At 45.5% G+C, this 26,493-nt stretch overlaps 1 protein-coding gene across 1 annotated transcript; it reads left to right on the forward strand.

Annotated features, from left to right (window-relative positions):
- LOC118771228 (cullin-1-like) lies at positions 1 to 26,330 on the forward strand. Its single transcript, XM_036519159.1, has 22 exons — positions 1 to 237; positions 11,241 to 11,599; positions 14,087 to 14,264; positions 14,922 to 15,089; positions 15,407 to 15,457; positions 16,041 to 16,131; positions 16,392 to 16,555; positions 17,227 to 17,389; positions 17,876 to 18,006; positions 19,921 to 20,028; positions 20,264 to 20,370; positions 20,769 to 20,817; positions 20,996 to 21,127; positions 21,759 to 21,876; positions 22,499 to 22,575; positions 22,698 to 22,829; positions 23,717 to 23,809; positions 24,206 to 24,253; positions 24,514 to 24,596; positions 24,814 to 24,919; positions 25,108 to 25,221; positions 25,573 to 26,330. The coding sequence occupies exons 2-22, from the start codon at positions 11,460 to 11,462 to the stop codon at positions 25,651 to 25,653; spliced, it is 2,334 nt and encodes a 777-aa protein (XP_036375052.1). The 5' UTR covers positions 1 to 237; positions 11,241 to 11,459; the 3' UTR covers positions 25,654 to 26,330.
- The last annotated feature ends 163 nt before the right edge of the window (positions 26,331 to 26,493 follow it).

The following is a 26,493-nucleotide window of genomic DNA, read 5'->3' on the forward strand; positions in this document are numbered from 1 at the left end:
GCGACGTAGCTAATTTATGTGTTCCCCTTTACTGCAGCAGCAGTAGCAACAGCGAGTACAACGCGTCAGCTAGCTACTGCTACCGAGTGGGGGGACAGAGGAGGGATCGGGGTGTTTTTTGTAATAGGAAACAGAATCCCGATTCAGTCAACAGTCGAGTGAAGAAAACCCACAACTACTCGAAACCGAGCCGCTTTCCATGATTCGGAGTAAGGGACAGGCGGCGTCTGAACAATGGTAAAAACCCGGACTGATCATCAATATACCGTTCTTTGCTAAAATTAGCTAGCATTAGCTAGCTAGCCTGTTCTTTTGCTTTCTGCCTTTGGTGTTTGGTAGAAGATGTTTTGTGAATAATCCTGACTCACCGAGTAGATGAGGAGGCCATGTTGTGATACTGTTAGGTGGTTTGCTTGCTAACTGCGGGTACCTAGTTATTAAAGACTAGCTGCCTCGCTAGTTAGTAATGCACAACGTTAGCTCGATAAGGAAGGATCTCTTACCACGGTTGCAGGCCTCAAACGCTAGTGAACTAACTACTTAGCTAATTAGGCGAACTACAGTTAACCGCATCTAGACCTATTTAATGTTAGCTAACTTGTCTAACCTTGGCATCAGATTGCTTTCTGGCTTGGTAGCATTAGTTGGTCTGTGTGGCTAGGCTAACGCTTGAAATTGTGAATGAGTAGATCCAAGGCAGACCTTGTAGTTAAACAACAAGCTATCGAGTTAGCGCCACAGCTAATGTAACTAGAAACCCCCGACATCGCTGCCTAAGGACCAGTACTTATTTAAAAGGAAATTTTTAATAGCTAGCATGTGTGCGTCCTCGGTTTATGCAACGTTGTTCAATTGTAACCACTTGTACCGCCAGCCAAAGGCCGTCATCGAGGGGAAAAGGGCAGATCAGATAGACATACGGTCGCCAGTATATAGCTTGCTGGCTACCGTTTATTTGAGGCTTTTACTCCCTTGTGATAGAATATCGTGTGGTACGTCTACTCTAAACAGTAACTAGCGACAGCTGTCTCACATTAGCTTAGCAATAATAAACATGCTTTTTATAAACGTAAAAAGTGGCAGTATTATTGGGACATTAACAACAACCTAGTGCATGCAAACACTGAGGGATACATATCAAGCCACATTTGCTAACAAGCTAGCCGTCACCAGCTACATTGTTAAAGTGATACCCGGAAAGCGTTTTCAAAGCGGATGTAATGCTAGCAGGTTAGCTTAGTAGTTAGTTGAGATTGAGTAGCCGTAGCCTTCGCCTGGGTTGAGGAATCTGGGCCTCAAATCTGGGTTTGTTTCTCCTGTTGAGATTATGACGCAGGTTTATTTTGATATGGTTTCATTGCGACACATTTAGCCGATGGTGCGGCGATCATGTCCCTAAAATGACAACGTACCAGTGCTCTGTCGTGCTAAAGCAGATAACCATATTGGTGTATAGTTTCCCAACTTCGTTCATGTAAATCTGAATGATTCTCAACTGGCGTATTTAATAGGAGGTTGGCAAACTTGCAGTCTAGCTAACAGGATGGTAGCTGGCTAACTCAGTAGGCGGGATTTTGTTGCTGACCATAACTTCCTCAATCACAGAAAGTTCATTGCCTCAGATGTTCAAATGAATGTTTAGTGTTTTGATTATGCAACTTGCTGTTTATTGCAATTATATGGTGCAGCGTTCTCGCTGCATTTTTTTCACGCAGGTCAAGCAGTTGCATTTTAATCGCTCTAAGGTGCTATGGTTGGGAGCAAATGAAATGCTGTCCTCCCTGTGTAGTAAATTGTATATGCTAATCGTCTGTAATCATATGACTTAATTGGAGCAGTCTTACAGTACTAACAGCACGCAGTTTGACAAGTGAAATGGATGGCAAACAAAACTACATGAGTTTAATTCCCTGGAAAGTTGTGTTCCTGAGTAATGTTTTGAAAACCAGCTTGGATCCACATCAAAACCATGACCAATCCCATTATGCAAGCTTGGTGTGAGGACCTTGGTGTAATTTAGTGTTTAGCTGGACATGCTGAACATCACAGGTTCAGATGTCAAATTGAGTATTATTAAGGTGTGCTTAAGGAAGCAACTTACCCCTGAATTGCTCATGGTAATATTCAGGTGTGTAAATACATAGTATGCAGTGTAAAAGATAAACTTGCCATTCAGTGTCATTTAAACTCGTATTGTATTATGTAAGTAAGATACATGCATCGGAAAACAACAGTGTTCGTCTGGGAAGAACTGTTTGTCCTTTGTCATTTGTGTTTTTTTTTTTCCTTTGTCATTGCCACCTCTGCGTATTTTACTCACAAGTCAAAGATTTCAGTGATAGCAAATATCTGAAATAGGCACACCTGAGCTCCTTGTATCATCTTACAGTAATTTTGTCACGAGCAACATGACACTGACGTTACATAAGCAGATACAGATGTAACTGAGTTGCTACCTTTGTTTACTGTGTTATCAGAGCCTATTCATTTTTTAGGCACAACAGTAGGAAATTTTAGGGTTTATTCCATGGGTTGCATAAAAAGTATGAATTTTAAGACCAGTAATAATATTGAATGAAGGCTCTGTATCATGACGAGAGACTGCAAATTACTTAGGTGGCCAAATGCTGTACACGTGATTATTAACTGAGAAATATTTGATTAATTGTCTCTGGTCTTTAAATGTTCTTCTACCATGTGGTCTTCTTAGGCCTTGTGGTAATTCATTTGGCCTCTTGGACTGCAGCCCATAGAGGTGCCCAAGGCTTAGAGGCATATCTCTCTTCATATCAGTGTGATTTACCATCTTCATTTCTTTACAGGATCAAGGTGTGACATTTGACACTACCACCACAGGTTACCTTGTCTGAGGCTGGTTTAGCAATTCTTTTTAATCATGTTTCCATTTGTGTGTGTCGTAACTAGTAACTATAGTTACTGAATAACAATAGAGACTTAATAATAACAATAATGAGATACCGAGATGCATTTACGTTACATGTAGACTTAGCTCATTACATTTACCTCTTATCCAGGGCAACTTACAAGGGTACATACAAGAAGGTAACATGCAAGCTATAAGATGCCAGTGTGTAATGATTGTCCTGGTTCTTGCAAACCCTCTCATAAGCTAAAGTGTGATCCATCAGTAGTAATGTGTAGATGTGCGTACTCAGCTGTGCTTATCCTCATCGTTGTGCTGGATGTCATCAGCCTGAACATATTGAGGCCACATCTAGTGCATGACTGACTGTTTCTGAGATAACCCAGAACAGCCTTTACAGAATGAATCCGCAACTGATGCTTTGTATTGACAAACGCCAGGTTTGCCATTTTGGGAGATGCGCATTTGTCCCTCTGTGTTGCCTGAAATACCCCAAAAGTTTTATTAATGGCATAATTAGTCTCAGTCATGGTCATAGGATGTGTAAGGTAACCCCAGTCCTGCTTTTTTATACACCTTAAAAATGTACTCTAGTATTCAAAATGGTATGTTTAAAATAAGTCCACATGAGTTTTGTGTATCAGGAAACCCAGGACATGTACACAGTACTGATTGGCAGCCTCGGCCGTGCCGTCTGGCCAGTTTGCTCATTAGTGGTAATATGCTGGTATTCAAAGAAATGTCGCTCTTTTCTGCTTCATTGATATTTGCCTTTGTTTCCAGAGCACTTAAGGTATTGGAAAATCTCCTAGGTGTCCTTGGCTGGTTCTTTCTGAAATCAGTGTGTGTTAGTCAGCATTGTTTGTTCACCAGCACATTCGGTAAGCATAACCCTTGAGCATTTTAATGACATCAGAGGTTGAGCTGGAAGAGAAAAACATTAGTTTGTATGTCAGTGGAGGATGAAATTCGATTTGAAATTCAGTGTAGTTTTGAAATGAAGCTCCTGGAGAAAGTGTTTACTTGTAAAGCGCGTACCAGGTCAGTTGCTCTTACGTGGACTCGTTAGATGCTCGGAGCATCCAGCCAGACGCTATTTTCTGATAGCTTTGAAGGTGCCTAGAGCCACTCTGGTTGACAGAGTGGTTGTTTCTTCCTCCTAGTTCTGAGATCGGCTTGCAGGACTGCTGTATGCCACGCTTGGGTTTTTGAAATGTGCTGACACCAGTTCACGTGGCTTCTTTCCCACCTGTCGCAGGCGTGTCTTTTTAAAAGCACAGCTCCGTAGCCCTTGTCCCCGCTACGCCCTCTCCTCGCTGCATGCGCCCATGCCCCTCTGAGGTCGAGCAGAAAGAAGAACGCCCCTCCGTCGGCCTCGCGGTGACCCAGTTTCTGGTGCGTCGCGAGGCTGCAGAATCCAGGTGGAGCATAGAGGCTTACACCGCCGACAGAGGCTCGGTCATGTGAACGGGGTGTAAATTATGCCTCCAGGTGTCTACCTCAGAGAGTGAACCAAGCGTGTTTTAATGGGCAAAGGTGCGTCATTGCTTTTTTTTTGTATAAAGGCCCAGTTGTGTCTTGCTTGAACAGGGAAGCGCGCTCCATAGCTCAAAGTAAGTTGTTTGTGAAGAGTCGTGGAAAAAAAAAATTATACGTGAAAACGGGAAACCCGAGACCAGGGTTTGGAAGGCAACCACACGCATGTCCTCTCTATGTAAGACCCAGTTTCGGATTCCTTTCGTTTGTTATGAACAGAAGTCCTCTCTTGTGCTTTTTTTTCCCTTTAACACGGCCTTGTTGTGGAATCTCAAACTGCTTATGAGGCTTGTCTCACCACAAAAACCTCTGCAGTCATGCAGAAACACTGAAGCCGAGAGAAATCCAGCCTATTAGAGGCAAGTGCCTGACTGACTGAGCCACTCAAGAGCACATGAAAAGAATTCTGCTAATTATCTGCCAGGCAGATAGGCAGTAACCGTGAATAAGGACTATAGTGGTATTCGTAAAGAGAAGCGTGCTGGAATGCAGTGCTGTGCCAGTGTAACCCCAGAGGGCAGATGAGCGTTCCTCTTCCGGCTGAATTAGGCACAGACTGCACTGTGGCAGGAAGCACTGCTGAACTGAATCTACAGGCCTGTGTGTGGATCCTACAGTTTGAGCACTGCCATCACCGGTCAGACCAGAGGGGCCAATGAGAGGAGTTACAGTCGAGGGTTCGGAACTGTATCAGGTCATGATCAGAGGCCGCTGTAAGCTGGAGAGTACGTTCACTGAGAGGAGGGGTTCAGGTGTTTGACAGATGATGGGAGCTTTGAGACTTTGAAATGGGACCTCAGGGTAAGTGAATTGCAGGGCACTGATAAAGCAGTCCTCCCTACAGTGAGACACGTCTGCTGAAGTGCCACTGAAGCATTTGAATAAATCATTCAGTGTAAGAGGCCCCGCCTTTAGCGTCCGTGCAACGCTGACAGGCCCAGTGTTGAAAGGAAAACCACATTTAAAAGCCTCATTTTGTTGACAATCATTGAGTGGTTGGTGCCAACAGCATTGCAGTATTGTATCCAGAGTATAGTAAGTGCTAAATGATAAACAGAATGATTGTGCCTTGACACCTCACTGATTCCACAATCATATTCCGCCTCTCCAGAGTACACCAAGTCTCATGGGAAGTTGTAATTAATTCAGATGTGCAATCTGTGTGCAAAACAGTTTTCAGGTTGGACCAGTACTGTAATGCACTTAACCCCATCTAAGATGCCAGCATATCTCTGTATAAGCAATCCATCTTGATGTTTGTTCTCGTGTGTTGGCAGTGCTGACAAAAGAAGCGTGCTTAATTCTCCTTTGGCGTATCCCTCCCTGCCTCCCAAACCATGGCTTTGTGGTAGCTCATGCTGTGAGGTTTGCATTGTGTGTCAGTGCTAGAAATTCCTAAGGCAGGCAGTTTTGTAGCAGGTGCATGAGACATGTTTTACAACATGGCCGCCAACGCAAAGTCCACCTGCATCCCATGAGGCTGCAGGAGGAGTTATGTATTATTGAGGCAGAAATGGCCAAGCCGTGGGACAAAGCACACTGTCTGACGTTTTGTAGGGAGAGAGTTACATCCAGACAGCTGGTGAGATGTAGAAGATAACTGACTGTAAGGAAATGGGGAATTTTTAATGCAGTCAAGCCCACCCCTTGGTGTGGAAGGTGAGGCAGAGTCTGTGACTCTGTGTGACTCTGTGTGACTCTGTGTGACTCTGTGTGACTCTGTGTGACTCTGTGTGACTCTGTGTGACTCTGTGTGACTCTGTGTGACTCTGTGTGTGTGACTCTGTGTGTGTGACTGTGTGTGTGTGACTGTGTGTGTGTGTCTGTGTGTGTCTGTGTGTGTCTGTGTGTGTCTGTGTGTGTCTGTGTGTGTGTGTGTGTCTGTGTCTGTGTCTGTGTCTGTGTGTGCGCACACGGGCTCATGCTGTGAGGGCGAGACATTAGTGTTGGTTCCGCAGGCAGGAAGCAGAGTTGTACTTCAGCTTTCGTCTTAAAAGGAAAGCACGTGCTCCATGAGGAAATAGTACCCTGTTTAGATGACATACTGTCGCAGGCTTTTTTAAAGTCCGCTATTTACGAACCATAAAAAGCCTAAATGTTTAAATGTGGCCAGCCTTTATCGGAGCCTCCCGCTTTCTGCTGTGCCCCTCGAGAGCGGTCTCTAGGGACCCAGCGATTGTGAAACCTGCTCACCCTGGCTAACCCGGCTCGTGCTTCACGGTAGGGGAGAATTTACGATGTTACACCACCTGTCTCTATCGTTGTTACCCCGGCTGCTTTTAACTGACACTAGATTAGCTGTAGGAAACGCCATGTCTCGCTCTCAGACGAGGAAGGGAGTAAACATTTGAGAAGTATTCTTGGACTAGGGATGTGTTGTGGGAACATGCAATGTTTGCCTTGTCACTACAACCCTTTTCCACTTGATGTCATGGCTGACCTATTTGTTAACTGTAGTGTCCTCTCCTCTGATTGCGCACCTCTGCACAGCTGCTGAGAGGGAACAAGTGTTCCCTCGCCATGTACCGTGGCTAGAGCAGTAGCAACCGTGTTTTTTATTTAGTCTGCAGCTGTCTGCATCACCGCAAAGTAAACTTCTGCAGTTCTGTGCATGTATGCACTTTTGTCACATTTAAATTCTTCTCTGTAGGTTTTGCCCGAGGTTTCCACCACAATGTTTAAATGGTTTCATGTTTCACTTCATGGTTTGTGGGAGTATGTCAGGTGAAGGACTGAGACTTTTTTTTTGTCAGGATATAGAGCTTTCATGTGTGAGCAATAATTACCTTAACGATGATATACGTAATGCATTCAGTGTAATCATTAGTTCCACTGTATTGACACAAATCTCTTAAGATCTTTAATTTTAGAGCTGTACAAAGAATCTATTTAGCTGTATTTTTCCTTTTTTCTGTGCTTTTCTTCTCCCTTCCAATTAGTACATTTTTCAGTGTCCACTCAATAGAAAATGTTGACAGAAAACTGCCAGTAAATTGAATTAAGTTTCCAGAGCTCTTGGTATATTGGGTGCGTCTGAGGATAATTTGACAGAAATTGAGATTGTCTGCCTTAGAATAGTGCTAGATGAAGCTACAGAAGCTCTTAAACTCACTCATCGGCTGTTTCGTGATTAAATGATTACTTACTTAGATAATTCCGAATATTTCTACAAAGTGATAAAAACCTTATTTACAAGATGATTTCTTGAGAGAAATGTGTGTTTGAAAGAACAATTGTCTAAAGTACAATTGTTTAGTAAAGGACATGACAAGTCCAGAAACCAGGGAGAATTGTACTTTATATGTTTTCTGTGTTCTTGTAGTAGGTAACTAAAACTAGCGGCTGCAGTCCACTGAGTTTCCAATGCAGTTCTTTCAAAGGACTTCAGAGGAATCTAGTTTTAATTAGTGTTATGAAATAGTTTCAGAAGGTATCATTTTGACATCTATGATCGCTGCAAAATATTTTCCAATAGCTCCTTTGTCAAAGTCTTGCTGCCTTTTAAAGCACATAACAAACAATGACCTATATCTTTACTGCTTGTTCTGCATCCTCTTTGGACACTGAGGCTGTAGAAGCAACTTTTTTGATTATGAATTCCTTTGAAGTAATCTAATCCCTAGTTTGTCATTGATCTCTAATGTTTGATCTGCTTTGGAACAAAATGTACTGAATTCTACTTTCCTGAGAAGTCTTTAGCTAATCATTCAATGTTAAGTGTGCAGGAATCTGTGTTTGTATGGTTTTTGCCTGCTCTGAAAATAATCATGCAAGATTGGTTTGGGTTAGTTGGGCTGTACATAAACGAATTCTTTCCGTTTAAGGGATGGGGAAAGATATTTTTCCCACAGCTTTTCCGAACATTCTGCTAATTAATTTGAGCTAGATAACCACATGAATGGAGGTGTTTTCGACCCTCTCGAGCAAAACTGTAAGCTTAGCTACATTAGAGAAGTTTTAGTTGATTGTTTATTTTTAGCTAGCTAGCCAGTCAGCTGCCATTCTGCACAGTATATAAACTGACATTACTGTTGTCTGACTGACTTGTTTTATCCTGGGCTTTATTGCTTGTATTGTTACTACTGTTTTGATTCTTATTAGAACTAGCGATTCATAGGTCTCCCACGTAACTCTGATGGTTAAGGTGCTCATTTGCAGCAAAAGCTCAGTGGCCCAGCTGCCATGGCCCAGGTTTGAGAGGGAACTCTCAACAGCAGAGCAAATCAAGCATCCCACTGCGCTGAAATCTGAAGGAAACCAAATCTGACAGGGGGAGCTAAATCTGATGCAACTCTGGAACAAGTGAGAAGGCGTCTTGTGTGTCCGCTCTCAGCGTATGCGTCTTCATAACAGGAGCATATATATCTGTTCTCCTGCGCCCTCGGCTCTGTTGCCATGGTTACTAGGGTTCACCTGGCTATAATGAAACATGGCAGTAATCACCCTGGAAATAGATTCTCAGTGTGTCTGACAAGGTGTTGTTTGGGACCGCTTAAATTAGTGCCTAAAATAAGTGATGCACACTTGGATGTATCACGGTCACATGTATGGATCTTGTTGGAATTTTTTTGGGGGGATTTTTTTAAGCGTTTGTGTCAAGAGGTACATGTGGATCCCCCTGAAAATGGTCAGTACTATGCTTAGCTAGACTAAATGATAAAATTATGTGGTCATCACTGCCCCAGAGCTATTGCCATCAAAACCAGTAATTAGACCAATGTAGGAATTTAAGCTTTTTGTTTTCAGTATCTTCAGAGTTGGTGTGCTTACCAGAGACTTTGGTGGTACGGGGTTCTGTAACCAGCTCAAATTCCTTACACACACACACACACACACACACACACACACACACACACACACACACACACACACAAACACACACACATATTAAAGGCCTGTTTCCTCTCCAGTGGGCTTTTGAGCTCATAGGCGGGCAGTTTGTTGTCATCTTGCCTTTGCGTAAGTGCAGCTGGGCCTCCTGGGGAGAGAGGGTCATGTCTGCTCTACTCAGTTCCTGTAGTCACCACAAAAGGTGGGTCTTTTCTGGCAAAGAGAGAGTGAGAGGCTATGCTTTGTCAAACCAACTGAAACATCGTTGTCCTCAGGTATTACATTTGGTGGCAGCAGTGGTAACGGTGGTATGTTTTAGACACCTCTCTGTAAATGGACCCCCCCCCCACGTAGGACAGACCCAGTGGACACATCCTGATTGCTGTGACTGTAAGAAGTTAAAGTAACTCTCCAAAAGGGCATCCCAATACATTAAACGGCTTCCTAGCTATACATGTTTAATAAATCCTGGGTACAAGCATTGTCTTCAGTATCAGTTTTCAGAGCTGTTACATTTCCGTTTAAAAAGTTAACAATATATCAGATCGTTTTATAAACCAGATGAATTGACCTACAACCGTTGTCCGGTTTTGTTTCCATTTCCGGCTTTGTTTCATTTCGATTTGTGATTGTGTTCCGGTCACTTTTCCGTAAGGTGTACCGGGTTGGAGTGTGCAGTAGTACGGCTCCGCTAAAAGGCCGAGATGGTGCCCTGTCCACTCCCTCTTTCAGGCGGTCGGGGTTCCGAAAGCGTGGCACTCTCAGCGTAGCTCTGCTGCTTCTATGCATAATTCAGCAGGCCTGAATAATTCCTCTCAGCACTGCGCCCTGCCCACCAGTGATACACAGCGGAGGGCTCTAGTGAGTGGCTTTCTGTATCTATATTTAGCTGGAGGAAAGCCCGCAACGGCAGGCCGTATGCCCCCTCACTCCCCCCCCCCCAACTGCTCTATATGAATCCTCAGGACACGGCGAAGCGTTTAGGGTCGAATCCCAGGCTAGGCGTTAACCTCTGCCATTCAGGGACAGCAAGCATCACCACACTCACTCACCAGTGACCTTCACACCCAGCTCTGTCCTTAGCGTAGGCCTGTCACCTCTGTTCTGTGCTGCGCTACCCAAGAACAGCAAGGTGGAGGTGTGGGGGGGTCATGAGTGCTAAAGGTCAAAGTCCTGTTAGTGCGGAAAGTCTGTCTGGGATTACGCGGAAGATGCTTCAGAATATCTTGTCATGTTCAACACTTTTAACGGCTCGTTAAGACAGATTCTCGCTCATAACTCGGCGGCGTCAAATTTCTCAGCCTTTGTTGAGGCCCGCTTTTGTCGAACAGCTTGTTGAAGTGGTGAAAAGTGATCTTGGTACACCCTTAAAAGTTTAATAAAGCCGTCGGTCAGGGGAAAGGGTGTCGCCTGCGAGTTCGATTTCTCAGTGTAACATTAGTAGTTATGTGGTGCCCCATAATTTCACTCATCTATACTTGTGTGCTTCCACTGTTTTGACCTCCATTATGTTGTGTTTTTCTGAAAAGTTTTTTTTAAATTTAAAGACAGTTAACCATCAAATCATGGAATGCAAAAGCAGCTTATTGAAACAGTTCTGAGCAAATATGGCAATATTGTTGGCAGATGATGAAAATAATTTGGCAGTGTTCCTTGAACACGTAGGCGAATGAATTTCCTAGGCTGCTGACTAGAATATACTTCAGTGTTTATCCATTTGAGGACAGCGAAAATATTGTTGCAGGAATCGGCACATCTTCAGTCAATTAAAAATGGCATAGTGTTCTGTTTACTACAGACAGTTGCATAATGGTCCTGTCAAACAAATAGGTTTGTCTTATCTACAACAGTGGTGGATTTTCGAGTTTAACAAGCTCTGATTGGGTAGCCATCTCCTGTCAGGTCATCTGAGTGTCGCTGGTTCATTAGCAACGCGACACAGCACCGGTCTGTCCAGATATCGCGACTCACGGCGGTGTTTGTGTTCCAGGTATTTGGGCGCGGCTGTCTCCCAATCCCTGCCTGACTGGTAACGGACCCTTCCGGAGGAGAGAGGATCCTCGCCCCCCCCATTTCCCCATCGGACCCCCGATTCCCAAAACGCTGTCCCCCATGGAGGAGTAGGTGTAACCGTTTCCTTTGAAAGATATTGAAAAGAATCAAACCCGGAGAGGAGGACGGTTTTGCAAGACGCTCGGGCGAGGACACGATGTCGTCCAACCGCAGCCAGAACCCGCACGGTCTGAAGCAGATTGGCCTGGACCAGATCTGGGACGACCTGCGAGCGGGGATCCAGCAGGTGTACACCCGCCAGAGCATGGCCAAATCCCGCTACATGGAACTCTACACGTATCCCACGCGGGGTTTGGGGGGAGAGGCTGGGGGATGAGCTCGCTTCACTTTGTCCACCAGCACTGAGAAGCCACACCAAGGCCAGGTGCACATGCCTCAGGGTTTCATAGTGCACGCTGGTTAGCATAAATGTTTGAATGTCAGCGTAAGGCTGACTAAATCATTGTATCATTGCATCATTGCATAAGCCTGGCATTTCTCTTAAAGTATTGCATTTAGGGCTGCTTCCCATGTCCTCCGTCTTACCATAAGAGCTTTCATGGAGATGGAGACTTCCATGGATCATGGAGACTTCAGAGTATAGAAGGTAAAAAAGGACCTTAACATGTCAGTGTTCAGTCTGTCAGGTGACTCAGTATGTTAAACCAACTACACGGCCAAAGTGTTACTGTTGCAGTACTGCATAGCTTAGCAGGTGCTCTTAGCTAGAATGACTTGCATAGCTTACAGTTTTTTTTTAAACATATCTTTACACAAAACTGGATATTTACTGAGGCCAATTAGGTTAAACACCTAGCTCAAGGATGCCACGGTGATGCTCCACTGGGGAGCTGAACTGGTGTCCTTTGCATGGGCAGTAAAGAACAGCAGGTTGCTGTAGTTGTTTGGTTTTTTTGGCCAGAGTGGCTACAAGGCTGTGGAGAGTAAGCGGAGTAAGCTGAGGCTGTATAGGTCAGTTGCCAAGGATGAAATGCCCCAACCTGGATTTGAACCTGCTGTTACCCCAGTTACCAAAGTGGATAGAGTAGATTACATTTTCACAAATACTGTATCATTATTCCAGTAATTAGGGTTAAGTACCACATTCAAGAGTTCACATTTGATGTAAATATATACAGCTTGCTATTTACTGAGGTGGTGTAGGTAAAGTACTATACTCAGTGGTGCTGTAGCATTTCCCCACGTGAGAGATGAAAATAGCATTTGGGTTTTAAGCCCAGGTCTGTAACCCTGGGAGTTGAACATAGAATGTTTGGGTTATGAGCCTGGGAGTTGAACCTACAGCATTTGGATTTTTTTTTTTTTGTTTAGTTTTTTTTTTGTACCACTAGATTTCATAGCCATGGAAATGGAGCTTTGTTTCTGACACTTTCTGGAATGGAGCACTCATCTGTATATGCACAGCTGGACAAATGGCTTGTGCAGTGAGCCATGCATTCCGGCCTCTTTGATGACTTGGTGTGTGTGTTTTCCAGGCTTTGCTGATCTGGGGTCAGCTTGTTTTCTCTGTCTGAGTGAGTATGGAAGTATCGGTGGGGTCATCTGATAATATTTAACAGGTTCAGCCCACTTTCACTTTGGAAGCATTGCAACGCACAGGAAAAAGGACAGCCTATTCAACAGCATCATAGGACACCCGGGCCATTTTCTTCAGTTTTATTAGTGGTTCTCCTCATGGTGACCATTTAACATGTATATCTGACTAAACCAACAGATAAATGTGACCCTTTTCTAGAAATTCGCACATAGCACCTGGAAAGTGAACCACAGGGAAAATTGTCCAACAGCAGCTGTTTTGGCGAAGCGTTTGAAGAACAGATTGTGGAAGCTAGAAGCTGGAGATGACTATGCAATCTTGCACTATGGTGAGAACAGTACACTGCTGTGGGGTTATAACACTACAGTGTATAGCAGACAGCGTCGCTAGGAGCACGTTAAGAGTCTGCCTACAAATGCTGGGCCAAACTGAGACTGCCCTGTAAGAACCCTCATGTATCATTTCTGTGTGTACTTCCCAACACGCCCCACACCGGTAAATGTTTTGCTGGTGCGGAGGCGTTTCCATCTCACCTCTGACCAAGCAGACGCAAACAGGACTGCGTGATATTTCAGCTTGGACGGCCATCGTTCCAGCCCCACGCTTCCTCTTGGTGACTAATACCGAAAGGCAAAGAACCTTCCTTTATGTATATGTGTTAAAGCTGTAGCGCACGTCTGACTGGTGTTACAGCAAGAAAACAGGGGAAACTTTAAGGTATGGCTTACACAGAGTGTGACTCATTCAATTTAAATATAAACCATGCTGCATCTCAGTTGCGCAATACACCAGCTCCTGATATATCATCGCATCCGAACGGGTTTTAAATGTCACTTGCATGTTTGGAGCCAAACACGGTCTGATAAGATTTGTTGTGCACATTCTGTGTGTCTGTATCAGGGCTGTTAAACGCAGGGGCCAACATCACTGCCAGAAGACATTTTTTGGCTTCACGGTGTTGATGGTTGTTTTTGTATGGGCGCTTACCTGCGGTGTGGAACTGCATTTTTTCCGTTGGGGTGTGTATGTGGAAATGTAGTTGAGTACGTCAACGGTAGCCTGCCTGTGAGGCGTAAAAACGACAGCTTCTGCCGTCGTGTGGAGAGTGCTGTCACTCGGCCATGACAGACTGTATCTGCTTTCACAGTGGACAGATGATGGGAGGGTTCCATGTCCCCTGTGCTTTTCACACGAGTCTCATCTAGTTACCTTAACCTGTCACTCAGACATGTATATAACTACTGCACCAGCGTGCACCAGTCCAACCAGGCCCGCGGGGGCGGCCTACCGCCCTCCAAACCCTCCAAGAAGACGCCCACGCCAGGGGGGGCACAGTTCGTGGGGCTGGAGCTCTATAAGAGACTGAAGGAATTCCTGAAGAACTACCTGACCACCCTTCTGAAGGTACTGTGGTCTGACTGTAGCGTTAGTCTTTGGGGCCATGTCAGTGTTCAGTTTGTGCTGCTGGGTCCCCCCCTGTTCTGTTGCGATGGATTTATTATCATTATAAGCAAGATGCTTATGTGTGGCAAGTGAATCCACTGTTCCCTGTCACTTTCTGTCTTTGTCATTCTCTCCCCTCCATTTCTCTCTTCTTTTCTCATTCTGTTTTTTCTTTCCTCCTCCTTTTCGCTCTCCTGCTCCTTCCACCTCACTCCTCCCTCTCCCTATCTTTCCTCTCCTGTCTCTGTATCTTTCTCCCCTCCCCCTCCTTTTCTCTCTCTCTCACCCCTCGTTCTCACGATCTTGTTTTTTATTGTTTGTGATATAAATACCCTGAGACACATGTCCTCTCTTTTCTTTATGATCTTTGGTTAATGTACTTTTCATTTTATATATTTTATATTTTACCATTTTATTTTGTATGTCTGGATGCTTTTATTTAAATAGAGGAGAATGAAGAAATATGTTTAAGCTTGTAGGAATCATTTTTGTTGTTAAATAACGCAGGCCTAAAAGCCAAGTCTCTTATGCTCTCTCACCCTCTCTCTCTCTCCTTTCTTCCCATTCTTTCTCCTTCTCTCTCCTTTCCTCTGTTCTCTCCCCCCTTTCCTCCCTTAGGATGGGGAAGACTTGATGGACGAGAGCGTGCTGAAGTTCTACACTCAGCAGTGGGAGGACTACAGGTTCTCCAGCAAGGTGCTGAACGGCATCTGCGCCTACCTCAACCGCCACTGGGTCCGCCGCGAGTGCGACGAGGGCCGCAAGGGCATCTACGAGATCTACTCGGTAGGGCTGGCGGCAGTGCTGACTCCGCTCTGTTCACCTTGCACCGGGCCACCGCAGCCAGCAGCGCCCCCTACAGGGAGCGTCTCCTCATTTCACTTTGCTGAGGCTTGTAAATTCTTCGTAAGCAAGCTTTGGAAGCGGACCCCCAGGCAAAGGGTTTGTTTGGACGGACCAATCGCACCGCCGCTCAAGCCTGGAGACGTCCAAGCAGACGCTTTCCCTGGGGTTTATCATGTCACCAGACTGCGCCCGGTGTGGTCTGACTGTGCTGTAATATACTGCGTGTGGGTTTATAATGGAATTATTTCCCGTTTCAGCTGGCCTTGGTTACATGGCGAGAGTGCTTGTTCAGACCGCTGAATAAACAGGTGAGTTCATTATGTAGATTGTTGTAGTGGAGTAAGTGAAACTGTGTGTGTGTGTGTGTGTGTGTGTGTGTGTGTGTGTGTGTGTGTAACCCAGACAACTACAGATATGAAATTTCATAATGAGTGATGAGCTAATATGGCTTTCTGCCTATCATGATACACATGGATAAATGATACTCAACACATTATATACATGGATAAAGACAAAAGAAGTACATGATTTTGCATAGGGGGTTATGGATTATGGGTTTTTTTTCCCCTTCCATGATGCATGTCAGCCTCCATTCACCATTCATGCTCAGAGCTTCCTCTTTGCTTCGTTGATTGTTCCTGTTGAAGTTTTTGTGCATAAATAAATGCAGCATATTGCACAAAACACATATAAACGTGGATGAACACTGCAGAAAGCATGGTACATGTACACAAGTACGTTTAGCCAAAACATAAACAACCAAGAGAATGGATCAAGAAATCAGCCTGTAAAAGCAGAACTTGAAATGCAATAATACAACTACAATTCTGGTTATGAAAAATAATAATAAATAATTATAGTAATGATGATGGTGGTGTGTCTCTGTCTCAGGTGACGAATGCGGTTCTGAAGCTGATCGAGAAGGAGCGTAATGGGGAGACTATCAATACCAGGCTGATCAGCGGGGTGGTGCAGTCCTACGGTATGCTGTGCTTCTCTTTCTGTGTCACAATCTTCCCCCCCCCCACCCCAAAAAAATCTGGAATCTAGACTTTGGGAAGTGTGTGTAATAGTGCGAAGTAAAGACAAAAGGAAGTGAATGTGTGAACTGCCGTGTTATTTGGGTGCACCCCTGTGTGAAAAGGCTTGAAAAGAGTCGGGAAGTGAGACTTTTGTGCTGTCCTGAACACGGCGTTCGCAGCCTCCAGTGTCTGACGGCGCTGTCTTTACCTCTTCCCGTAGTTGAGCTGGGCTTGAACGAAGATGACGCCTTCGCCAAGGGCCCCACACTGTCTGTGTATAAGGAGTACTTTGAGACGCAGTTCCTGGCGGACACAGAGCGCTTCTACACCAGGGAGAGCACGGAGTTCCTGCAGCAGAACCCGGTCACAGAGTACATGAAGAAGGTGTGTTATTAAGGGCTCTCGCTATGATGGTAAACTAACCATCTGGCAGGTGGAGTGTCTGATCCTAAGGGGTTATGAATTCCTGGAATCCCTTTGTCTCTCCTGGTCTGCGTCCAGATGTTATCTTTATCATATTTCCCATGATGCGCCTCAGCCTTAAAGCTTAATGTTTCCTCTTTTTTTGGCGATAGTTCATGCTGACGTTTTTTTTTTTGAAGTAGTGCATTGTCTGACTGGGGTGTCGATTCAGTTTTAACACGTACAAATTTGGTTGGCACATTTGGGAGCTAGCTGTAGGGGGGAAAAGTGATTTTTCCTGTGTGTGTGTGTGTGTGTGTGTGTGTGTGTGTGTGTGTGTGTGTGTCTGTGTCTGCGCCTGTGTGCATGTCTGTGTGTTTGCGTGTGTTTGCGTGTGTCTGCGTGCGTGTGTGTGTGTGTGTGTCTGTTTCTGTGTGTGTGTGTGTGTCTGCCTGTGTGTGCGCATGTCTCTGCATGTGTTCGTGTATGTCTCTGCGTGCGTGTGTGTGTCTGTTTCTGTGTGCGCCTGTGTGTGCGCCTGTGTGTGCGCATGTGTCTGCATGTGTTTCTGTGTGTCTCTGCCTGTGTCTGTCTGTCTGTGTGCGTGTCTCTGCCTGCGTGTGTGCGTGTGCGCGCGTCCCCGTGTGTGTCAGGCGGAAGCGCGGTTGCTGGAGGAGCAGCGCCGGGTGCAGGTGTACCTCCACGAGAGCACGCAGGACGAGCTGGCGCGCAAGTGCGAGCAGGTGCTGATCGAGAAGCACCTGGAGATCTTCCACACCGAGTTCCAGAACCTGCTGGACGCCGACAAGAACGAAGGTGAGGAGGCCCCGCCCTCAGCCCGCACCTGCCTCTCGGAGCTGTCCCGCGTGTCTCACCACCCCCCACCTAGCGTTGGGTGCCGAAGTGCTGAAGTATTTATACATATCTATATATTTAAGTATACTTTAAACTGTTAACTGTTAATATATTGTTCAATTTCAAGTTCAGAATTGCTTTAGCAATAAAAAAGTCGTTCTTTAATGTCGTCAACCATCGTTTTGTGCTTTTTTTTTTTTTAACCTTTTCGTAAGTAAATTATTTTATGCTATGTAGTGTGCGTGTTATGTTACATGGTTCGTTATGTTTTCATTAGCGTTATTAAGCTTCTCAGCTAATGACACCAGTGTGACCATACGTGCGAAAGGGTTAAGCATTGGTTTAGGCATCGGTACTGTTTTAAAAGTATCGATTTAGCACCGGTATCGGAAAAAACCCTAACGATACCCAACCCTACCCCCACCTCCCCCTCTGTCCCCCCCACAGACCTGGGCCGCATGTATAACCTGGTGTCCCGGATCACGGACGGTCTGGGTGAGCTGAAGAAGCTTCTGGAAACGCACATCCACAATCAGGGCCTGGCCGCCATCGAGAAGTGCGGGGAGACGGCGCTGAACGTAAGTGCGGTTCTCAGGGAGCAGGGTCACCCCACTCATTCGGCCCCTGCTGGGGGTACTGCTAAAGGCACTTCACCTGAGGGCTGTCTTTAAATATTCTGCTATGTAACACTGATACACTAATATCTTGCTATGCACGATAATACAGAGATTCACTGACAGACTGCACCCGCATGTGTTGGATAAAATTTACTTTAATTTTTTATTTAACCTTTATTTTACCAGGAAATGATCCCATTGAGATTTAAGATATGTTTTACAAGGGGGCCCTTGCCAAAACAGCAGTTAAAGTAGAACAGTTACAGAACGAACAGGGTTCTTCATTATACTTTATAAGAAACTGCAGTATATTTTAGAACTCGCTTTCCTGAAGAGAATTCAGGAACTATTTCCTCCTACTCCGATATGAAGCTGGAGAGTAAGTAAATGATAATTTAAAAAGATGCATCAGGGCTCCTAAATAGCTCAGTTGGCAAGGCTGGATTTTGTGCTGAGCCGTGTTTGAAACCGGCTGTATCTGCTGACAGTACCCCAGAGCCCACAAGGGCCCCCACAATGTCAGTCTGTATTGGTTTTGTTCTGCTGGGGAGAGGAGTGTGTGTGGTAGGTCAGCCAGGGTTTCCTCGTCTCGCTGTTCTCAGGCACCCTGTGATTCGTCAGAGGCCTGCAAGTTGCTTGGGTGATGGCAGTGGGAAAAGCACCTATCCTCCAATGACCGCCAACTGTGCTGTGATGCACTGTGGGACATGTAGTGTGGAAAGTGCCCACTGGCTATGTGTGGGTATTTCAGAGGAGAGAATTCAGCTTGCCTCAGCACTGCTCCACAAGTGCAGATGTTTTCACACTGAGGCGAGCCTAACGTACAATTGACAATTCCATAACAGGGTTACATAAAGTCAGAAAAGTATAAAAGGATGTGTGAACACGCCTGTGCTTATATCAGCAATTCTGCCTTTAGGCAACACAAAGGATCAAGGCATACAGTACAATATCCTGTTCTGTGTCACTTAACCAGGAACACGGTCCGACAGAGCAAGCTGCTGTAGCTCGTCTTGAAATCCAGCAGCTGAGTGCGTGTCGGAACACTGTTCAAACTTTGTGCGGTCCTGTGTGCCCTGGTGTGGTTTTGGCTTTAATTAGTTTGCAGGGAGGCTGTTTGAGGATAATTAAAGCTCCCCCATCCTCTTATGGGACCCCTCGCCGGAGCTCGCAGACGACGCCCCGCTCTATAATTAATAACTGTGAAGAAACGCTCCAAATTGCTACCTCTGCTCAGTGTGGTGGGTGTAATACGCCGCCGTCCCTTTAAGGGCTGGGTCTCTGCGCTGCTTCAGGTAAGCTGGCTGTAGCCTTTGGCCTCCAGCTGTGTACCTGTATTGGCATGTTGTGCGTTAGGGGGTTGTCAGGACTAGATGTGATCACCATCGCCCACAGTTTATCTACTAGTAGATTGTAGTTTGGACCACTTTTCTCAGACACTTTCTACAGAGCAGTTTACAGAAAGCAGACAGTGCAGTGGATATGTTGAAATTTTAAAAAGGGCAACAAATTTCAAGCATTTTTAAAGTCTCTTTGCGGTGCCATTAATCTTAGATCAATATTTTGAGCAATTATTGGCTAGAAGTTGGAAATTGATGCTCACAGAGCTATAGGTGACAGATCAAAAGTTTTTCCAGATATCTCAGGTTGTAAAGTGTTGAAGTATTTTTTTTAATCTGTGCAATTCAGATGAAAAATAAGTAATAACTGCCTGTCTAGTTACTTATCAGTGTGTTTTGGCTACCCAACGCAGGTTTCTCACTGGCCCAAGATAAACAAATGCTGGATCCCTACCCCTCCTCCCCAGATCTCAGGAAGGGAGCTCTACCACACAAAGTTCACGCATTTCTGATAATCTCTCCACTGTTCCCACAGGATCCCAAAATGTACGTCCAGACTATCTTGGACGTGCATAAGAAGTACAACGCACTAGTGATGTCAGCGTTCAACAACGATGCAGGGTTCGTGGCTGCTCTGGACAAGGTGAGAGCAACATCTTTTCTTTGCAGTCTTGTCTTCACCTTTTCCAGTCTTTCCATGGTCCGTGTGTGCATGAGAGTTGCGTGTAACGTCTTTGGTGTGTGTGTGTGTGTGTGTGTGTGTGTGTGTGTGTGTGTGTGTGTGAACGTTGCGTGTGGTGTGTTTGTGATACGCGTTTGTGATCTGTGTGTGTATGTGTGACACGTGACTCTGACTCTCCCTTGCTTCTCCCCGACAGGCCTGTGGACGCTTCATCAACAACAACGCAGTGACCAGGATGGCTCAGTCTTCCAGCAAGTCACCAGAGCTGCTGGCCAGATACTGTGACTCGCTGCTGAAAAAGAGGTGCGTCCGTCCGCACGTCCCAGCCAAACACAGGCCCGAAAAGGCAGGAAATGACACGCTGAACACCGGACTCCTTAGGCATTGAGCCCTTTTGTAGTTCTGTGTTATTGGAGGCCAAGCTGAGTCTAGTTTACTGACTGAAAAGTGCCCTCATTGAATCACCTGACATGTCTGATAAACTTCCTCACAAAGATTCAGTTCACTTCCAAGACATCAGTTTATGGCTAAATGCATGTGCAGACATGCACACACTCAAACTGATCAAGGCTGTCAGCTTCTGCCGGAAGACTTTATTGCAGACAGGCAAGGTCTGGTCGTAACTTGTTGCGTGTGTGCTTGTCTGTGTGTATGTATTTGAGAGTGTTGCCATACTAACCATGTTTATCCCTCCCCTGCAGCTCAAAGAACCCGGAGGAGGCGGAGCTGGAGGACACTCTGAACCAAGTGGTGAGTCTGAGACCACGCCTCCCATCCGCATCTGTCTGTCACTCAGCAGCGTTCTGCCATTGGTCCACCTGTGTAAGGGAGGAGCTTCGCAGTTCACGGTCATATTTTCGGGACCACTGAAAGCCGCTGTCCTGGCGTTTCTCCTCTTAATATCTCCTCTTCATTCCCTCTCCGTTAGATGGTTGTCTTCAAGTACATTGAAGACAAAGACGTGTTCCAGAAGTTCTACGCGAAGATGCTGGCCAAGAGGCTGGTCCACCAGAACAGTGCCAGCGATGATGCGGAGGCCAGCATGATTTCCAAACTGAAGGTGGCGCTGTTTCAGTAGCTATTAGCCCATTTAGCCCCCCTCCCAACATTTCACACACCTGCCATTCACCACTCAACTGAATAAGACTGCAGTGAGACCAGAGGATAGTTTCTTGTGATGGAGTTGAAGAAACCAATGTGACAAATGCACTGCAACTTAGCAACATTCCACTGAATGTAGTAGAGAATCTGATAGATTTGCTACAAATCTATTAAATTTGCATGAGACCCAGTTTCCCAGTTTCATTTATGCTGAATGTAAGAATAAGATAATGCATATTGTCTTGTCACACCTAGTGAAGTTTTGACAAATTACTTTCCACCTCAAGCCGTAGACTCTGATAGGTCAAGATGTGTAAATATAAAAGTTCAGTGATGAATAGCCTACAGACACCACGAAAAAGACTTGGGGGGGGGGGGGGAAAGAAATTTAGTTATTAGTGTTTATTACAGCTGTAAAATGTCATGAGACAATGTTTTGTTTCTTCATGACCCTGACTATAATGTCAGCCTGCGTTGTCTTAGAGTATCCAGTGTTGATCCTGACCGTGTGTGTGTGTGTGTGTGTGTGTGTGTGTGTGTGTGTGTGTGTGTGTGTGTGTGTGTGTGTGTGTGTGTTCTCTGCCCCTCAGCAAGCCTGCGGGTTTGAGTATACCTCCAAGCTGCAGCGCATGTTCCAGGACATTGGAGTCAGCAAAGACCTGAACGAACAATTCAAGAAGCACCTCTCCATCTCCGAGCCTCTGGACTGTAAGAGCTTATAGAGCTTATTCTGCCTGTCTCTGGCCTGGATAGTTACCCACTTTCGAGGGTCTTTTCATGCTTAGCTTTGTGTGTAATTCTCCAGTTTTTTGCTGTATGGCATCTGAAATTGCTCCCTTATAAAAGAAAAGCAGCTGTCCCCCCGACATGAAATATTCAGAACTCTGGTCTTATCAGACTGAAACCACCTTTTCAAATACATTGCATTTAGTTGCTTAGCTTTTGCTATTGTCCAGAGCAACTTACATTGGTTACAATTCTTAGATATTATCCATTTTAAGAGCTGGATTGTTACTGTGGCAATTGTGAGTTAAGTGCCTTGCCCAAGGGTACAACAGCGGTACCCCAGTCGGAAATGAAATGGCAAAGTGATGGATTATGAGCCCTGTTCCTTGCCACTACGTCACACTGCTGCCCTAGTACCGCATAAGTTTTGTCAGGACTGAGCGCTCTATGAAGCTTAACGTTTTAAGTATTCGTTATTAGTGTAGCGGTGCATTCACTAGTTATAGAAGCTCTTTTTTTTTTTTTTTTTTTTTTTTTTTAAATAAAGGATCGATATGTGTAACCACATTCGTGTTCCAGTAACGGTCACGTGTTTGTGTTCCAGTGGATTTCAGCATCCAGGTTCTGAGTTCTGGCTCCTGGCCTTTCCAGCAGTCCTGCACGTTCGCTTTACCGTCCGAGGTGAGACCCGCGGTCCTCCCCAGCGCAAGCGGTCAGGCGGACAACCGGCACATTTCTCAGGACCGTATGCGACCGCGCTGCGGTCCACCTCCCTAACTCTGTGTCCACTCTCCTCCTTGCAGCTGGAGAGGAGTTACCAAAGATTCACCGCCTTCTACGCCAGCAGACACAGCGGCCGCAAGCTGACCTGGCTCTACCACCTGTCCAAAGGGGAGCTGGTCACCAACTGCTTTAAAAACAGATACACCCTGCAGGTGAGCGGTCTGTCTGTAGGGGGGGACATGGAGCCCCAGCAGATCAGACTCCTTTTAAACTGGCTAAGAAACCGGTGAGGAAGTTCTGAAATGGGAAATTCCACCTCTGCATGCTTGCCATCCATTTTCCACCGACATTTGTATGAACATTGATTAAACGTTTAAACAGAGTCCCAGGCTCTAAGAAAAGTTTGTTGGGATGTATTGGATAAGGGTAGATGCTGCAGAACTAACCAGAGACAGACCTGGATTGGGGGTAGGTTGTTCAGCCATACCTCCCGGCAAACTTTCAGCAGGCGGGTGACGCTAGGCTTGGCTGGGTTTGATTGTACTTGAATGGGAGACCTTCTTAGCCGCTGCTGTCTGGTATCGATGGTTCAGTAAGAGGCAGTCCTCTCTACTCAAAGTGGAAAACCAGTGCTGCTGTGCATTGATGGGGGCACTGTGCTGTAGAAGGTCCTGTCCTTCGGATGAGATGTTAACCCAACATCCAGACTCACTGTGGTCATTAGAGATTCCATAGCACCTGCTGAAAGAGTTGGGATGTTAATCTCAGTGTTCTCATCCAATTTGCACACTAACTCTCAACACCTAGCCACTGTAAATGAGACATTCCCAGTTGACCCTCCTGATTAATAAGGGGATAGTTTCAGTGTGTCTCTGTGTCAGTAGTACACGGTCCATGTCTCTCTCTCTGTCGGTGTTTACCCCGTTGTCAGTGTCTGCCTGTGTCAGCGGCGCTCTGCCCTGGATAGATGGGTTGTGTCTCTGTGTCAGTGGTAACCTCTGTCAGTAATACCCTGTGCCTGTGGTTCGGCGTTGTGTCAGTATCACTGTCAGTGGTGCCCAGTTCTGAGTGAGCGCATGCTGTCTCCCTCTCCCCCCAGGCGTCTACATTCCAGATGGCCATCCTCCTGCAGTATAACACAGAGGACCTGTACACAGTGCAGCAGCTGACCGACAGCACGCAGATCAAAACGGTCAGGCTCGCACACGTTCACTCGGCCTTCATACCTCACGCACGGCTAAACCGCACTCAAGTTTATAATCTCTCTCAGGATGGCTTTGGTCTTCATACAGCTGAGACGGTCAGCCGGGGCCAGCTGTGAAGATAACGTGCTTCTACGCTTTGTTCCTGATAATGTCTCTTACAGGGATAGCTCTTCTCCTGTGAATACTCAAATACTTAAGTTTTTTTTTTTTTTTTGACAATGGACAGTGTTAGGTGGTTAATGGCTGCCCCTTTAACATAGAAAGCATAGGTCATGTCTTAAAATGGATTTCTGTAAAACAGGACTGTTTGCATTTCTATGATTCCTGGGATTGTTGGTTACTTCCTTATACACTAATTTTTTTTGTTTGTTTTTTTCATATAGGACATATTGGTGCAGGTTTTGCAAATCTTGTTAAAATCCAAATTACTGGTATGTATACTCATTTTGTTCCCATCTCTATGTAATACAATGTTTAAACAGTGGAGATGTTTCATTTATCAATTCAGCATGATATTCCTGTGTGTAATTTTATCTTTGTCCATAAGGGGGCTCTTAGGTGTCAAATAAACCATTATTTTATACCACCCAGATTGTTTTGGTTTTGAAAACCTTTCCGTGGTCCATAGCGAATCTGTTTAAAGACCCACTGGGTTTTATTTTGGACTGAACACACTTTTCTGCCTGCGCAGGTCCTGGAAGATGAGAACGCAAATGTAGATGAGGTCGAGTTCAAGCCAGACACCTTGATAAAGCTTTACCTGGGATATAAAAAGTAAGTTACTTGAACGTAGATTTCTGCATATGATTACTCTACTCATGAAACTTGGCAATTGCACGTGTAAAGACTGATCTGAACAAAGCTCCGAACGGTGTGGTTGGAAATATTATGTTTGAGTGTGAAAGAAATTTGGAGTTTCTTCTTAACTGAACTTGCGTAGTTGGACATTGGGAATGTTACGGATGGCTTATTTGTTTCGCTTTTTTTTCAGCAAAAAGCTGAGAGTCAACATCAACGTGCCAATGAAGACCGAGCAGAAACAGGAGCAGGAGACTACACACAAGAACATTGAGGAGGACAGGAAACTACTGATACAGGTACACACTCAAAACACACACACAAACACTTTGAGGGGGGCAGGAAACCCAGAAAAGAATGGGCACACGCACACATTCGGAAAGGACTGAGGTATTTGTTAGGTGTGCGTGCGTTAGTGCGTTTGTGTCTACCGCAGAAATCCCTGAGTGCGGTTAAAGCTGTTTGTTGGCGTGTGCGCCCCCTGCAGGCCGCCATCGTCAGAATCATGAAGATGAGGAAAGTTCTCAAACACCAGCAGCTCCTGGCGGAGGTCCTGAACCAGCTTTCGTCTCGTTTTAAACCCAGGGTCCCCGTCATCAAGGTGGGTGACATCCCAACCTCTCATTACCTGCACTGTACCGTTAACAATCCCAACCTCTGATGACCTGCGCTGTTTCGTTAATAGTCCCAAACTCATAACTGGCGCTGTTTCATATAGAGCAGTCCCAAGTTCTCATAACCTCTGTGCTGTTGCGTGCACGATCCTAGCCTCTATCCTGCAGTTCCATCAAAATCTGAATCTCTGGACTTTGGATTCTGTGTAGGTTTGCCTTATATTTGTCATGTTGTTGTTTGTGAAGCAGTTGAAAGTAGCATGTCCTTTATGTAGGATTTGCTTGTCATTGCTGCCATTACCAACAATATTTAACAACACGGTGTTTGTGTCTTTCAGAAATGCATCGACATCCTGATAGAAAAAGAGTACCTGGAGCGCGTCGATGGGGAGAAGGATACCTACAGCTACTTAGCATAATTTTTTTTTAAAGATATATATTTTATTTTATTTTTTTTTTTGTCGATGTGTCTCGAGTTAAAAAAAAAAAAAAAACGTCATTCCTTCCGACATTCTACCGACATCGTGAGGAACGCGAGCGATGGGCCAGCAGGGGGTGGAGCCAGGACAGGACAGGACGCTACACGCTCGGTCTCCCGCGGCAACCCGGCAGCCGGGCGTCCCTCGCCCTCACCCCCCCCCTCCCCCGCACCGCTCGGGGTAGTTGGACTCTCTCTGACCTGTAAATACAGACATGGACCTCCACCCCATAAGCCTAGCGAACGTCACAGATGAAAAAGTCAACTCAAACCCCCCCCCCCCCCCCTCCCTCCCAGCAATCAGGGGTTGCATGCCTATCTACTGCCTATCTGCATTTTAAGCCAACAGAAGTACCGAACTGTGAGCAGCCAATGAAAGACTGCTTTTAACAGTTGCCTCAACTTAAGGAAACGCATTTTAAAGTAAAGGAGGGGGTGAGGAAAAGTGACTCTAATTTCTGAACGCGATCATTGCTGAGTAGATGGGAGTTTGTGGACGGGCCCTTACACCTCTGTAATCCGCATCGTTACCCTGCTACCAGAAAACCATTTGTATAGTGTGGTTCATTTTTTAAATGTGTGTTAAATAAAAATGAAAGGTTTCTGTACAGCTCGGAAGGATCTGGATTGCTTGAATCGTGTGACCACTCACTGCGACAGTTGAAATCCTGCGTGCTTTAGAATTGCGCTCGGCTACTCTGACATTTAATGGGAACGTCTGAGAACGGCAGGGTAGCATTTTAAGAACAATGGATGAGATTCTAATGAACACAGGCCGTAC

Source organism: Megalops cyprinoides, chromosome 24, assembly GCF_013368585.1.
Source record: "Megalops cyprinoides isolate fMegCyp1 chromosome 24, fMegCyp1.pri, whole genome shotgun sequence".
NCBI lineage: Eukaryota > Metazoa > Chordata > Actinopteri > Elopiformes > Megalopidae > Megalops > Megalops cyprinoides.